The following is a 15074-nucleotide window of genomic DNA, read 5'->3' as shown; positions in this document are numbered from 1 at the left end:
AATTATTATGACAATCTTGTTTAAAAATCTTGAAATAGTTCTATAGGAATTACTGTCTAAAATGTGGAATTAACAAGGACAAGCAATTTTTTAAATTGTCCTTTCAATTAGAAGTGAAGTCTTTAGAGCATTTAATTGTCAGCTGTCACCATGGTTGTAATAGTCCTTGTAACGAATTGCATTTGTTTCTGGATCAATTGTAGCAGCCAACATTTCTTCCATTTCCTCTAGTGAAAAAGGTTCACCTTCTTCGAGTCATACACTTGATCAGTTCTTTAGTAAGAAACCCACGTTTAGCTGGATCTAAAGCCTCAGAAGCTCCAAGAAGAACATCTGGAACTGGGCTGTACCTTTTTTCCAGTAGTGCTTTGGCCATCACTGGAAGAAATCTTTCATATCGGACGTATCCAGCGGGTTCTTCCTCTACCTCCGCAATCAGCTCGTGGAGCTCACCTTCACTGGGGCAGCACCCTAGGGACCTGACAGTCGTTCCAGTCTCCCTCCCATCCACTGTATTATTCGACTCACGGTCCAACACTTCAAACGCCTCTTTGATATTTTTGTGCAATTCTGCTACTTCTCTATCATCCGCCATCTGGTGGTAGCCGCGCCGGTCGCTGGGGAGATGCCCACCTTTAACGTCAGTCGCGTCCTTGCCCCCTGCGGGTCCCCTCCGTTGCGCACCCCCCTGCCAGCCCTGCCTGGAGGAGGGGAAGGAAGACCCTGGCCGGGGTAGAGGGAACACGGAGCTGGTGCGCTTCCCGCCACGACCCTCAGGTGCGTGCGGGTCGGTGGAATGGGTCTTAGTGTATGAATGAATGCTAGACGTTACCTCTTACCACTTGCCATTGTGTACCGCGACTCCAACCGCCTACCACAGGGAGAAAAAGCTAAAAATGAAGTTTTACAGACTCTTAGGTAAGTAGGTTCTGAAGAGTTGGTTCTGCCAGTGATGCGCACTTGGTCAAGGTTTAGAGAGCATGTGCTGTGCCAGTGGGCAAACAAGCTCTGACAGGCCGGAGCAGTCCGTAGCAACCAGACTCCGCAGCTGAGCCTCTGCCGCCCGCTGCTGGTGTGAAGCCGTGCTGTGCGGTGGCAGCACCAGTCTTCTGTCCTCTGGATCGCAGGCGGTGATGTGACCTGGAGTCTTCGGTTTCTGCTCCTCCACCTTTCGATGGTTTTGATTCTCTTCATGAAATTACTTTCTGCTTGAATATCTGGAGGAGCAGAAACCTGATGCAGTGTGCAAGGCCCCGTTCAGCCTTTCCGTTCAGCCCGATGCTCTCCCACGTTTTATTGCCTGATTCTTCTTTCCCCAACTAATCTGCACACCACCACTGTCACTGACTAACTTCCCATTTGTATCTGATGGGTTTATTTCTGGATTCTAATTGACTAATCTCTCTAATTAATTCTCTCTAATTATATTTCTTGTTTCCTGCGTATTCCTGGTATATTTTACTATGTACTAGAAGGAACCCTTACTCCACCCTCCTAAGTTACTATTATATTTCAGAAATTTTCTAGCTATTAGATTTTTCTAGACAAACTTCAGTATTGTTTTGTTGAGTTCCCAAAAAAAGTTATTTTGGTACTTTCATTGGGTTTATGTTAACTTTTAGATTAGTTTAGGGGGAAATGACATCTTTATAACATCAAAAGGTATTCAGGAATACAGAATATCTTTCATTTGTCTAAAACCTGCAGAACTTTTGTTTTCTTTGTATAGGTGCTACATATTGTCAAAACTATCTGATTTTCTGATTCCATTGTGGATTGGATCTTATACTCTTCTCAAATGTTTTTATATAGAAAGTTAGTAATTCTGATATATTTCATAGCTTGCTACTTTACTAAGTACTGGTAATAAAATAATGATATGCAAATACTTAACTGCTTTCTAATGTACCACTTTTTTTTTTAAATTAGGATAACTCCTAACTGCTTTCTAATGTACCACTTTTTTTAAAAATTAGGATAACTCCTAATTTGTTGTTGTTGTTGTTGTTGTTGTTTAAAGATTTTTATTTATTTGTTTGAGAAGTAGAGTTAGAGAGAGGGAGAGACAGAGAGAAAGGTTTTCCATCCGCTGGTTCACTCCCCAAATGGCCACAATGGCCAGAGCTGAGCCCATCTGAAGCCAAGAGCCAGGAGCTTCTTCAGGGTCTCCCATGCAGGTGCTAGGGCCCAAGTACTTGGGCCATCTTCCACTGCTTTCCCAGGCCACAGCAAAGAGCTGGATCAGAAGAGTAGCAGCACCCATATGGGACACGGGTGCTGGAGGAGGAGGCTTTAGCCCTCTATGCCACAGCGCTGGCCCCTAATATACCACTTTTTAAGAGCTTATATTAACTCATTTAATCTTATCTGATCTGTGAGGGTAGGTACTGTTGTTATGATCTCTTTTAAAGCTGACAAAACTAAGGCACAAAGGGATTGGTGTAGCTGTGGATGTGTGTTTGGGAGGAAAGGCGTGGCATTAATAGCCCTCTATTTCTCCTGTCAAGCATGAGAGAATAATTTGGGGCGTCTGTGTTTTATCTGAGAACATTGGGTACCTCAGTAACTGTGCAGGGTTAGGACATGCGTGGAATAGATATTTAGACTAATTAGTGCCCAGTGACATTTGGAACTAAGAGTGTGATGACAGTAAACACTGGTCCTCAGTCTCCTAGCCCCGCAGGGATCCCTTTTCCCTTTCATGCTGATAGCAGATCCTCTTGAGTCCTTTATTTCACACCTATTTTATTTGATTTAAAAAATATTTTATTTATTTAAAGGCAAAGTTACAGAGAGAGACAGAGATCTGTCCATCACTGGTTCACTCCCCAAATGGCCAATGTGTCTGGGCAGGACTGGACCAGACCAAAGCCAGGGACCAGGAGCTTCTTCCTGGTCTCCCACGTGAGTGCAAGGACCCAAGGACTTGGGCCATCCTCTGCTGCTCTCCCAGACACGTTAGCGAGGAGCTGGAGCTGGACAGGAAGTAGAGCAGCCAGAACTTGAAGCAGCACACATACAGGTTGCCAGCGTCCCAGGCAGCAGCATGACCCACTACACCACAACGCCGGCCCCGTATAATTAAGAATTAGATCATTTACTTAAGTCTTACTGAATCTGAACACACAGGGATCTTCTAATAAGTTAATTTTCCTCCCATAGTATTAGCAGTGAGAAATTCTAAAATTAAGACCTTGAAAAAGAATTTCAGGGGCCGGCGCTGTGGCATAGCAAATTAAGTCATCACTTGCAGCTCTGGCATCCCATATGGGTGCTGGTTCAAGTCCCAGCTGCTCCACTTCTGATCCAGCTTTCTGCCACGGCCTGAGAGAGTAGCAGAAGATGGCCCAAGTGCTTGAATCCCTGCTCCCACGAGGGAGAGATAGAAGAAGCTCCTGGCTCCTGGCTTCAGATCGGCCCAGCTTCAGCCATTGCGGCCATTTGGAGAATGAACCTGCAGATGGAAGATTCATTCTCTCTCTCTCTGTATCTCTACCTTTCAAATAAAATAAATATTAAAGAAAAAAGAATTTAACTGACAAACATTCAATCACTGTCAATGAAGCAATTTTGCTTCCTGTTAAAATGTACTTGGTGTATAAAGTACAGTGGATTCATGTTGTTCAATCGTATTAGCAAAGGATAAATAAGAAAAATGTCTCTGTAACCATGTTCCCAGCACCTTGGCTTCTGCTGTCTCTGGGTCACAGAGCAGTTCACAAGGACACAAATTCTTGGCTTTGAGCCCTAAAAGGTCTAGATCCTGGCAGTTTACTGTGTTGTGATGCCTCCGTAACTCAATTCTGCCCCAGGAAGTTTGTGCCTTTGTGAGTCCTATCAGGATGCAAGCAGATTTCTTCTAAAAGAAATGCCTGCCTGGGACCTGTGCTGTGGTGCAGCCTACAGTGCTGACATCCCACATGGGTGCCGGTTCCAGTCCTGGCTGCCCCTTTTCCGATTCAGCTCCCTGCTAATGGGCCCAGGAAGGCAGCAGAAGATGGCCCAAGTCCTTGGGCCCCTGCACCTGCATGGGAGACCTGGAAGAAGCTCCTGGCTCCTGGCTTCTGATCAGCTCAGCTCCAGCCAGTGCTGCCTTTTAAGGGAGTGAACCTGCACGTGGAAGACCTTTCTGTCTCTCCCTCTCTGTCTGTAACTCTGCCTCAAATAAATAAATGAATCTTTAAAAAAAGAGAGAGATAAGAGCCTTTCCCAAATAGTCCTGTGGCGTCCAGGCGGCCTCAAGCAGCTGAGCAGGGCTACACAGTGAACAGCCAGAGGCCTCTGCACTGTGAAGATGCTATGTTTTGTTTTGTTTTGGGTTTTGTGTGTGTGTGTGTGTTTGCAGCACCACTGCCCCTAGGCACAAGTAGAGGAGAGGTCTGTAAGGTGACATGAGGGAAGAGCCAGCCAAGGCTGTGGATTCAGGAAATGTGAAATGATTCTTGTAAATGGGAACCTGGAACTTTCTGGGAACTCCTTATGGGCACTGCCCTATTTCCTATTTCTTGAATTAGCCATGTTGCAATGACTTGTGAAGTTAACATTTAGAAGATGGTTTAACAAGGCAGAGATGGGCCTTGTTTAAAAAAAAAAAGAAAGCCTTCCTGAGTCCTGTTGAGTCCTTTGTAACCTTTGTAGAAATACAGTTACAACTGCAAGTTGGAGGCATTGGGAATAACCATAATGTCATTTCTAACCAGGGCTCCATGGATTTGTGTAAGGGCGTCCATGAACTTTTAAAAATTATGTACAAAATCGTGCATATGCATGTAGCATTTTCTTGGAAGGGTAGGGCATGGAGGAAGGAGGGAGGTTCCATAGCTTTTATCAGTGCTCAAAGAGGGATGAATCCAGAAATGATTAAGAACTATTGAGTTGGGGCCGGCGCTGTGGTGCAGGGGGTTAAAGCCCTGGCCTGAAGCGCTGGTATCCCATATGGGCGTCGATTCTAGTCCCAGCTGCTCCACTTCCTGGCCAGCTCTCTGCTATGGCCTGGAAAAGCAGTAGAGGATGACCCAAGACCTTGGGCCCCTATACCCATATGGGAGACTCAGAAGAAGCTCCTGGCTCCTGGCTTCAGATCGGCACAGCTCCGGCTGTTGCGGCCATCTGGGGAGTGAACCAGCAGATGGAAGACCTCTCTCTCTGTCTCTACCTTTCTCTGTAACTCTGCCTTTCAAATAAATAAAATAAATCTTAAAAAAATAAATTGGCCGGCACCACGGCTCACTAGGCTAATCCTCCGCCTTGCGGTGCCAGCACACCGGGTTCTAGTCCCGGGTGGGGCGCTGGATTCTGTCCCGGTGGCCCCTCTTCCAGGCCAGCTCTCTGCTGTGGCCAGAGAGTGCAGTGGAAGATGGCCCAAGTCCTTGGGCCCTGCACCCCATGGGAGACCAGGAGAAGTACCTGGCTCCTGTCATCGGATCAGCGCGGTGCGCCGGCTGCGGCGGCCATTGGAGGGTGAACCAACGGCAAAGGAAGACCTTTCTCTGTGTGTCTCTCTCTCACTGTCCACTCTGCCTGTCAAAAAAAATTTTTTTTAATTAATTAATTTTAAAAAAACTAATGAGTTGTATGAGAGCTCTTCAACGCGAGCCAGACACGTGTGTGCTCTGAACTTGGGGATGGGGTAATGACACCTGGCTTGTAGAACAGGTCATCACGTTGTGCTGAAACGTGAAGCTAGAAGGCTCTTGGACCCGTCAGGGAAACCAAATTTAATGATCCGGTTGCTTTTCATCATTGCTTCAGTAACTGAACAGCACCTCATCTAAGAAATAAGTGCTCCCCAAGCTGAGCCAAGGAGGTCGACGGGCTTGGTAGGAAAAGGCTGAAGAAAGCAAAAACAAGGACGAGGAAGTGATTGGTCATTTCAGAGCTGCTTTCATGGATTAAAGGAGAAGCACCTTCTTATCAGGCTGCTCAGGTTGGTGGGCCCTTTGGATGATGTGAACTGTGAACCTCTGAGTTCTTTCGTCTTTTGAACTTGCCCATTTTAAAGCTGTTTGATCACGTGGCACCTAGCCCAAGTGACTCCACTCTGGGTTGGTCTGATCTTGTGGGGCTGCTGCAGGAGTTCAGTACAGAGTAATGGCCTCCCGCAAACTTTATTTAACAGGACATATCCAGTTTAAGCTCCCTTTTTTCTCTTGGAATAGTGCTATAGGTTGTTTTGTAGCTTCCTTATAGGGTCACAGCCTGAAGCGTAGCGAGTCACAAAGTCACAGGGATCTTCAGGCTGGCCTCTGCTCTCTCTCTTCCAAGGTGCCCTAACTAAACCGATCTCCCTGAGTTAAGAACAGCCCATTCTGCAGCTTGCTGGACGAGTGGCAGCGGCCTTACAGCACAGACATGGAAGGCGGGAACAGACTCAACTCCCTCCTCACCAATGAGCAAGACTCTCAGGCTGGGAAAGCAGTTGTCGAATGTTCTGAATGTTCACAGTGGGCGGGCTCAGGAGGCCTCAGGACGGGGAAGCAGCCAATAAGCTGGCCTCGGGCAGTCTTAAGCAAATCCAAGCTGGCTCTGGCATTGTGGAATGCCACAAAGTTACTTAATCCCTTGTTTGCACTTTTAATGAATTGTCTTTTTTTTTAACTTCTTTACTCATTTTTGCATATTTATGACTTCATGAAATATTTTTTATTTTTATTTATTTGTTTGTTCATTTGTTTATTGAAGGCAGAGTTACAAAGAGGCAGACACAGAGGCAGAGAGAGGTCTTCCATCGGCTGTTTCACTCCCCATATGGCCGCAACGGCCGGAGCTGCGCTGATCTGAAACAGGAACCAGGAGCTTCTTCCCAGTCTCCCATGCGGGTGCGGGGGCCCAAGGACATAGACCATCCTCTACTGCTTTCCCGGGCCTTAGCAGAGAGCTGGACCGCAAGTGAAGCAGCTGGGACTCGAAACGGCTCTGACATGGGATGCTGGCACTGCAGGCGATATCTTTCACCTGCTGCGCCACAGTGCCACCCCCCAGTAAATCTTTAAACAAGTGTAATTTTAATTAAAAATATAAGCATACCATATAATAAGAATTTTATACATAGTACAGTAAATAAAGAGAAAATTCCTTCCTCTCTGAAAAACTAGAAGTCCTCCTAGGGTTTTTTCTTTCCAGAAAATATGTATGCCCTTGAAAAAACATACAAATGAGGTCCCATGGGGCATGGGTTCACAGTTGGGCGTCTGGCACTTATCCGCCGCATTCTTTTCAGTGTTGCACTGCTGTTGGTTATGAATGGCCACCCAGGGCATTTAGATGAGTTCTCCCTTGGGGCATTCCTGCCACTGCTGTTCATAGACCTCATATATGGAGCGTATTGTGTGAGTGTCCTGTAAAGTCAGTCTGCTGGAGTGGGAATTTGTGCAGTTTGGTAGAAACACCTGACTTACAATGGCTCAATGTACAATCTTTGACCTTCCGCCCATGGGAAAGCAATAGGCAATGGCAGTTTGAATTTTGATCTTTTCCTGGGCCAGCTTTACGCAGGAGGATCTGCTCCCACGATGTTGGACAGCCGCGCCATCATGCAGGCAACAACCCTGCAGTACCGCGTCACCCTGCTCTGAAGTCGGGTGGGTCAGGTGTATGAAATGCACGTTCCACTTCGGCAATTTCCAACCTACAGTGAGTTTCTCAGGCTGTAACCCCTCGTAGTCAAGGAGTGTCTGTACTATGAAGTTTTCTTTAAAGGTTGCATAGATTCTTATTACTTTTTTTAATTAATTTATTTATTTGAAAGAGTCACACAGAGAAGGAGAGGCAGAGAGATAGAGAGAGGTCTTCCATCCAATGGTTCACTCCCCAATTGGCCACAATGGCCGGAACTGCGCCGATCTGAAGCCAGGAGCCAGGAGCTTCCTCCAGGTCTCCCACGTGGGTGCAGGGGCCCAAGGGCTTGGACCATCCTCCACTGCTTTCCCAGGCCGTAGCAGAGAGCTGGATTGGAAATGGAGCAGCCGGGACTAGAACTGGTGCCCATATGGGATGCCGGCGCTTCAGGCCAGGGTGTTAACGCGCTGCTCCACAGCGCCAGTTCCTAGATTCTTGTTACTTTCACAACAGTTTATGAGAGTACCTATTTAACCCCACCCTCAATAGTAAAATTTGCTGGTTTGTTTTGACTTCTTTTATTGTAAATTAGGAAGAACATAGGTTTATTTTAAAATAAATACTTGATTTTAAGAGCCCCCCCCCATTAAAGCACGTTGTGTTACCTCTTTCTTACGCTTTGGATGTGTTCTCTAGAAAGTCATCTTCCTAAATTGTGTAATAAATAAAATATGTGGGTGGGGACGAGGACGATCAAGTTTTCTAGTAAGTTTGTTCCTTCTAGTCCTCGGTACCTGGGGTTGAGCTAGTATTGCAGCCGATTCCTCCATCTCTCTGCCTTGGCAAGGTCTTCTGTAATCGTTTTAATCATTTGATCAGTAGTTTTTTTCAAAACGCTTGCCGTCTTTAGGGCATGATCCAAAGCTGCGCTTAAAATCTACAGAGGAAAAGTCCACACATTTTAGTTACATAAGTTTACCACTATTTCTGTTCATTGTGTTCTCTCGTTATTAAACATTGCCAGGTGGAATTTTTGGAGTAGGCTTTTTCCCATAGTTTATTTCTGTGTTTCAGGGCTGGTTTCCTAGGGAACCAGCCTCAGATGGAATATATTTGTTAGGGAAAGGAACAGAGAAAAGAGCAACACGTGACTGATGAGCGAGGGCGAGGTCAGCAACCTGCCGGGCTGTCTCCCTGCTGCAGAGAAAGAGAAAAACAAGGAAAGCTCTTAGGGGGCGTCACCATGGAGAGGGGACCCCCAGGATCTGCGCATGCGTGTGTGTGTGTGTGTGTGTGTGTGTGTGTACACGCGCTCACACTGGAAAGTGGCCTGGGGATTCGAGTTAATGATTTGAAAACAGGAAACTGCTCGCAGCCCTAACCACAGGGTCACTGGCACAGATTCCAGTGCCTTCCACCCGGGCCGGGGGAATCCCCGTAGCTGAGGCCCCCCACCTGCAAAACACTTTCTCCAGGAAATTTCCCTTGCCATCCACTGAGGAGTCTTTCAAACCCTGTGGCTGCGGAGTCCGTGACTTTGGGTGTTTGCGGAACACAAAATCGGCTTTAGCAGCGCCTTTTCTGCACCCCTGCCCGGTGGTAACTTCCAAGCATCCGCCCTGTGCTCATCAACACCCAACTTCCTGGCTGCAAGGCCCGGGCAGCTTCCCCCGCGTGCTCACCCTAGATTCCGTTTGCTCAGCCACGTTAAGGTCACCCAGGGATTTGCTCGCAGAGATCCTGCAGCGCTGGAAAGGGCGAGAGGGCGATGCCGGGGCCGGGCTGGAGGCTGTGGGGCTCTGAACATTTTTTCTGGAAGGCAAAAGCACGTGGGTCCTGAGGCGAGCTCGGGGCAGCTTCCAGCGCGGCGTGGGGGCCGGGGCTCTGCCACCTCGGGTGGCTGTCGCGGTCGCCGCCGATGGCTGACCACAGCTGGAAAGGTGGCTGCTGTGACCACGGCACCATTTCCTCCTGCAGTTTGCCCCTTTTTTTACTTCGGTACAGACAGAGGCAAGACTCCCAAGAGATTTTTATTCCGTTTTCCTTCTTTTGGACTACCCTTCTGCTCTGCAAATCTATGAAAGCAAATATATACACAAAACTGCCGGTTGCAGACACGCCGGGATGAGTTCATTCTAGCACCAGTGAGCTTAGATCGCCAAGAGGTGGAGCAATTAAAAAAAAAAAGCAGCACCCTTCTAAGGGGGAGAGCTATACCACTGCAGGGAAGTCCTGTCCCTGAGGGATGGCCCTAAGCGTGCACCAGCTGAGCAAGGGCTGCCAGGGCCAGGGTGTTGTTCAGGTTGTGCACTGTGTAGCTCTCGGAGAGTTCTTTCACACAGTCCATGGGAAGGGCACTGCTGGGAATTATTTTACAACCTTGAGTGGTGGCCCTAAAGGATGACACACACACCACCAAAAAACCCGCGATCTATGCCCCAGACACTATCCTAGGCTCTAGCCCCTCCCCCCTCCACAATTGCTGGAAGCCAGGTGACCACATGGCCCAACCACATGTGTCAGCTCCACCCCCACCCTAATGGGATTCGCTGCTCCTGCTTCCCTGCCCATCCGACCCTCGGCAAAGTTTTAAGAGGACCTGTTCTTGAACACATCTCTCTCTCTCTCTCTCTCTCTCTCTCTCTCTCTTTCTGTGTGTGTGTGTGTGTGTCTCGATCGATCTCTCTTGCACTCTCCTCTCTCTCTCTTTTTCCTTCTTTGCCCCTTCCCTCCGGCCTGTCGGATTCCCCCACCGATAAACCCTTTCCCTTAATAAATACATAATAAAGGATGCCGCAGGCACCTGCCATCGGATGGCAGCTCTGTCATGGCGCCACCCCACACCGCCGCCAGCTTTGAGACTCCCTCTGTCAAGCAGTACTTCCCTGGCACTTACAGCGCGTGTCAGCCATCTCATCTCCAGAAGGTTCCACTTCAAAGCTTGCGTCCCCAGAGCCTGCCTTCATCCCTGTCCCCCACCATATGAACATGCGCTGGTCCTGCAGCCTGGTGTAACACATGGGCTCTGTCCTCCAGGTCAGAGGTGACTCAGCATGAGTCATGATGAAAACTTCCAGGCAGGGAGGGGCAGTGTGGTGCAGTGGGAAGCGCATGGACCTCACAATCCCCTCCCCCCATATCCAGTTGGCCACCACTTTCCACAGTACTAGCAACAGCTACCACTTGCTGAGTGCTGACCACGAGCTGGGTGCCGTTGCAAGTACTTTATGTGCACTGACTCAGTCCCCCGTGGGTTTGGTGCAGTTACTGTCCCCATTTTACATACAGAGGCGTGGAGGCACAGAGAGGACACAGCCCCAAGATGTAAGTCCCCAAAGGTCGCTGTGCTGTGGGTTCAGACTGAGTGGGTCTGATTACAGATCCTGGCTCCTGGCCATTGCGCTGTGCTGTTGGTTCTGCCTGTTGAACAGCCCTCCAGCGCCCAGACCTCTCTCCGTCTCGGCCGCCCTCAGCCATGCTACCGTTGTCCCGCCTGGATTATCGCACTGGCTGCTGCTTTGGCCTCAGTGCTCCATCTTTGATTGCTCTGCTCCAGTCCGCCTCTCTCAGTAGCTACAGTGATCTTGTAAAACACTTAAAAATTTTTTTAAAATCAACTCCCTGGTTAACTTCATCGGCTTCCCGGGGTTCCCCGGAGTCTGAACTCCGTCCCATGGCTGGCGTGCCTCTGTGTAACCTGGCTCTGCCTGCCCCACAGGTCTTGCGTCCCGAGACCCATCTCGCCCCTACCACTGCCTCTTCTGCGCTCCAGCCACATACCTCTGCACTTGCCAAGGGCCTTCCCACGGCGGGTGGCCGTCTTAGGTCCGTTCTTCACTCCTTGTGGGCCCCTGCTGGTTCATTCACTCTTAACCGGTGAGAGCTTCCTGCCCCCACCCCACGTCCCCATTCTTGGCTCTTACAGAATTGTCTGGCTCCTCAGCACCTAGTATCGGGCCCTGCTTTTGACATGTGAATGAAGTATGCGATAGGCTCAGGTTTGAATCCAGGCCCTCTTACTTATGATGCTCTTTTACAGAAACGCGTCCTAGGACCCAACCAGTGATGGCTGGTTTCGTTCTTGGGAGTGAATGGTAACATAATACTTACTTTCCTGGTGTGGGCTCCTGTTCATCTGGAAGGGATTTTGAATTCACTTTCTGGGAACAGATCCGCTTGGGTCTCGAGCAAGCTGAAAAATGTTCACTCTGATTAAATTCAGAACATCAGAAATGATCCCCAAATGGCGGACAGGTACAAGCAGGCATCCCTGCCGAGCTTTTCAGCATGAATGAAACGATTCATGAAATGTTTACACACATGTAAGTAAGAAAGGTAGAGAACACAGAAAACAAGGAACCGTCTAGCATGTACGTAATCTGAATTCAGGAAAAGAAATTCAACTTTTAAAAGGAGTTTTATCAGCAGACCAAACAGCAGGAGTTTGCTGGGTGCTTGCTGTGTGACCTGGGCATGCCGTCCTCAGGTCTCTGAGCACAATGCTTCACCTGGTAACAGGAGGATAAGCGCTTCCAAGAGGTTGGGCCAGATGCATTCCTGAAATCCTCTCCAACTTCAGAGCAAGAGTGCTAGGAGTCAGAAATTAATGTTGTTGCTAAGACAAATACAGAGAATAGAGACTAAACAGAGAAGAGAAATGGGAGGAGTCACCCGGGAAGGCAGGAAAGGAGGGGAGCCGAGTCCTGCCCAGCAAACCTGCCTGCTCTGTCACTGAGGCCCCCTTGTGCCCTGCCCCGGGCCTGTCGTCCTCCGTCCCCCGTCCAGGGCTCCTAGCTTCCTCAGGAGGATCCCGTCAGACGAGGGAACCTGGGGGGAGATTGCCAGGCTCAACCACGCTGACGCCAACGTGAGTCCTGATGCACAGGGCCCTGAGGAGCGCAGCCTTGATTCTTCAGCGGTCTCCAGATAGAACTGTGCATTTTATTGGCTGCACAGAAGCTCCGCGTCAGATCGGAACTGGGGGTAGGTCACGTGACCCAGTTCTAGCCCATTCTTCAAGTCTACAACATCCAGCACAGTGCACTCTCCCCTAGTCTGCAGATGGAGCTCTGGCTTCCCCTGACAGCCCACCCTGTCAGCTCGTTACCAGAAGGGTCTTTTTGAACACTGAGGAAAAGCTCCACTAGATGTTTGCCAATGGAGGTCAAGATCGCATTTCACCTGAGTCGGCTGGCAGTTAGTCGTTATGTGTGTATTGGAGGAACAGGTGCACCAGGTGTAGACCCAGGGACCATGAGATAGTAAAGAAACCTGCCCTGTGGCTTCTGGGAGCCTTAGCGACTGTCCCTTTAAGAGAGCATCTACTCAGAGGATTTAGCAGCTGGCAGTGGGGGGAGAGGCACGGCAGAGCGAGTCAGGCAAATGAGTCTCTTCAGCTAAGATAAAGAACCTTCTCCTTCCTGTTCCCGTGGCACACTTGACCTTGCTGTTCGCACTGACCACGTTTTGCCCTGAATTTTTCTTGTTTGGATTCGAGTTCCTGTCTCTCAAGTGATGTGAAACTCCTTGGGAACCAGAAGCTATGTCTTACTCATCTTTATAAATAAATGCTGGTCAGGGTTAAGCCACAGCCCACAACACCAGCATCCCACAGGGCACGGATTTGAGTCCCGGCTGCTCTACTTCTGATCCAGCTCCCTGCTAATGTGCCAGGAAGAGCAGCGGAGGATGGCCCAAGTGCTTGGGCCCCTGCACCCATGTGGAGGGTGGAGTTCCTGGCTCCTGGCGTCAGCCTGGCCCAGCCCTGGCCGCTGCGGCCATTTGAGGAGTGAACCAGAGAAGAGACAGATCTTCCCCCAGTCCTGTATCCCTAGGATTTCCAATTCCCGCCTGCCATCCAGGGGCAGGGCTGGCTTTGCAAGCATCATGTGAGTGCAGGAGGCCTGGGCAGCAGATGGGGAGGACAGGGCTCTCCATGTGGAAGTGGGGACCACTGTCTCGTGTGCCCCCCTTACTCCTGGGAGACTGTGGCCAACCCAGGAGGGACCCGGCAGGGGAGGTACTCACGAGATGCCGAGCGGGGCTGGGCAAAGGCACTTCTTTCACTGTGACTTATGTCGTTCTGTCCCGGGCTGTTGTATCTATAACGGAATTCTAAAGACACAAAAATTATAGAAGCCACTGTCCACCGCTGGGAACCACAGAGCTGTCCACTCTCACGCTCAGCCCAGGCCCCGCCCAGTCCGACTCACCTTTCGGTGGCTTTCTGGGACTCTTGGAGCCGCCGCCCTCATGTTTGTTGCTATGCAGCCCAGCAATAGACTCAGAACAGAAGCTGGGTCCTGTAACCGAACCCCAAGAAGCCCAAGTCACACAAAGCAAGCATGCGCGTCTCGTTATAGTCGGAAGAGCGGGTATGGAGAGCAGGGTTCTAACGGTGCCGGGTGGCAATTAAGCACATTCAGAGTGTCCAGTTCCCTGGCTGTGCTACGGAGGGGAGGTGCCAGCTTGGGGTGACACCGGGATCCTCATCTGACGACGGAGAGGTGTGTCCATAGGTAACAGCTCTGATGTGAACACATACCAGTGCTGGGCGGAGGCCTGCTGAATGCGTGATCTGGGAGAGTCCAGCCACTAGACTATGAGACAGTCTGGCACTGGTAGTTGTTTCTGCCTGGATAGAGCCACATTGTCTCTCTCCGACTTTGCTGTGGCCAAGAGCTTTGGTTTCACCATCAGGCAACTGAAAACCTAGTTTCCCTCCATGTGACACTCATAAGCCCGTACAGGAAGCCGAGCACAGCTCTGTCCACAAAGCCTCCAAGAGGCTGGTGGCCGAGAGCAAGCGTGCTGGTACAGGTCCAGGCTCGGCCGGGCAGGCCCCGGGCTGTGAGGTGCTCCAGCGGAGGCCAGAGTGTGGGAGCTCAGGGCAGGCGAGAGGGCAAGGACGAACCGGAACTGGAATGAACTAAGGAGAAGCCTGCATCTGCCGCTTACGGGCTGGGCTGGTTGGAAACATGTCCAGAAATTCTGTGACACTCTCTTCAAAAGGTGAATGTGGGCTGGATTTAGTGGCTCACTTCTAACACATAGAATAGAGCTGTAGGGATGATGGCGTCCACCTCCCAAACTAGCCCATAAAAGACAATGAAGCTTCCATCTCTCTCTCTCCCTCCCTCTCTCTCTCTCGCTCTCTGATCACTGGCTCTGGGGGGAGCTGACTGCTTATAGGAGAGGCCCACACGGCAAGGAGCCTCTTGCGAGTGGCCATGTGAGTGAGCCATCTTGGAAGCAGCCCCTCCAGCGCCAGCCAAGCTTTGAGGGGACCACGGCCTTGGCCAACATGTTGACTGCAATGTCAGGAGACGCCCCACGCCTGGACCACCCAGCAAATTGCTCCCAGATTCCTGACCCACAGAAACAGAGAAAAATGAATGTCCACTGTTTTGGACCCTGAGTTCTGGGACAATTTACTCCCCTACAACAGATAACTAAGCCACGGGTTCTTTGGCCCCAACAAGTCTCTTCATTTCTCTGTGCCTTCATTTTGTTATTAT

General features: G+C 49.8%; 1 protein-coding gene and 1 pseudogene across 7 annotated transcripts in view; both read right to left on the bottom strand.

The window, feature by feature from the left end:
* Positions 1-734, bottom strand: LOC138850587 (dynein regulatory complex protein 8 pseudogene; annotated as a pseudogene).
* Positions 735-8119: 7385 nt separating this feature from the next.
* AKNAD1 (AKNA domain containing 1) overlaps positions 8120-15074 on the bottom strand; it is a 60714-nt gene continuing 53759 nt past the window's right edge. For 5 of the 7 annotated variants that reach the window (XM_051856199.2, XM_008264772.4, XM_051856202.2 and 2 more), the window contains 5 exons: positions 13770-13859; positions 13585-13671; positions 11668-11749; positions 9240-9369; positions 8120-8494 (listed from right to left, as the gene is read on the bottom strand). In XM_051856199.2, coding sequence (XP_051712159.2) covers positions 8363-8494; positions 9240-9369; positions 11668-11749; positions 13585-13671; positions 13770-13859 — 521 coding nt within the window. In that variant the 3' untranslated portion in view covers positions 8120-8362. Of the gene's footprint in view, positions 8755-9239; positions 9370-11667; positions 11750-13584; positions 13672-13769; positions 13860-15074 lie in introns of all 7 variants that reach the window. The other 2 variants (XM_051856201.2, XM_008264775.4) reach the window with 2 other exon arrangements.

This window comes from Oryctolagus cuniculus, chromosome 7 (assembly GCF_964237555.1).
Source record: "Oryctolagus cuniculus chromosome 7, mOryCun1.1, whole genome shotgun sequence".
Lineage (NCBI taxonomy): Eukaryota > Metazoa > Chordata > Mammalia > Lagomorpha > Leporidae > Oryctolagus > Oryctolagus cuniculus.
Note: the sequence above shows the minus strand (reverse complement) of the source record. Positions and strands in the feature narration are given on the sequence as shown.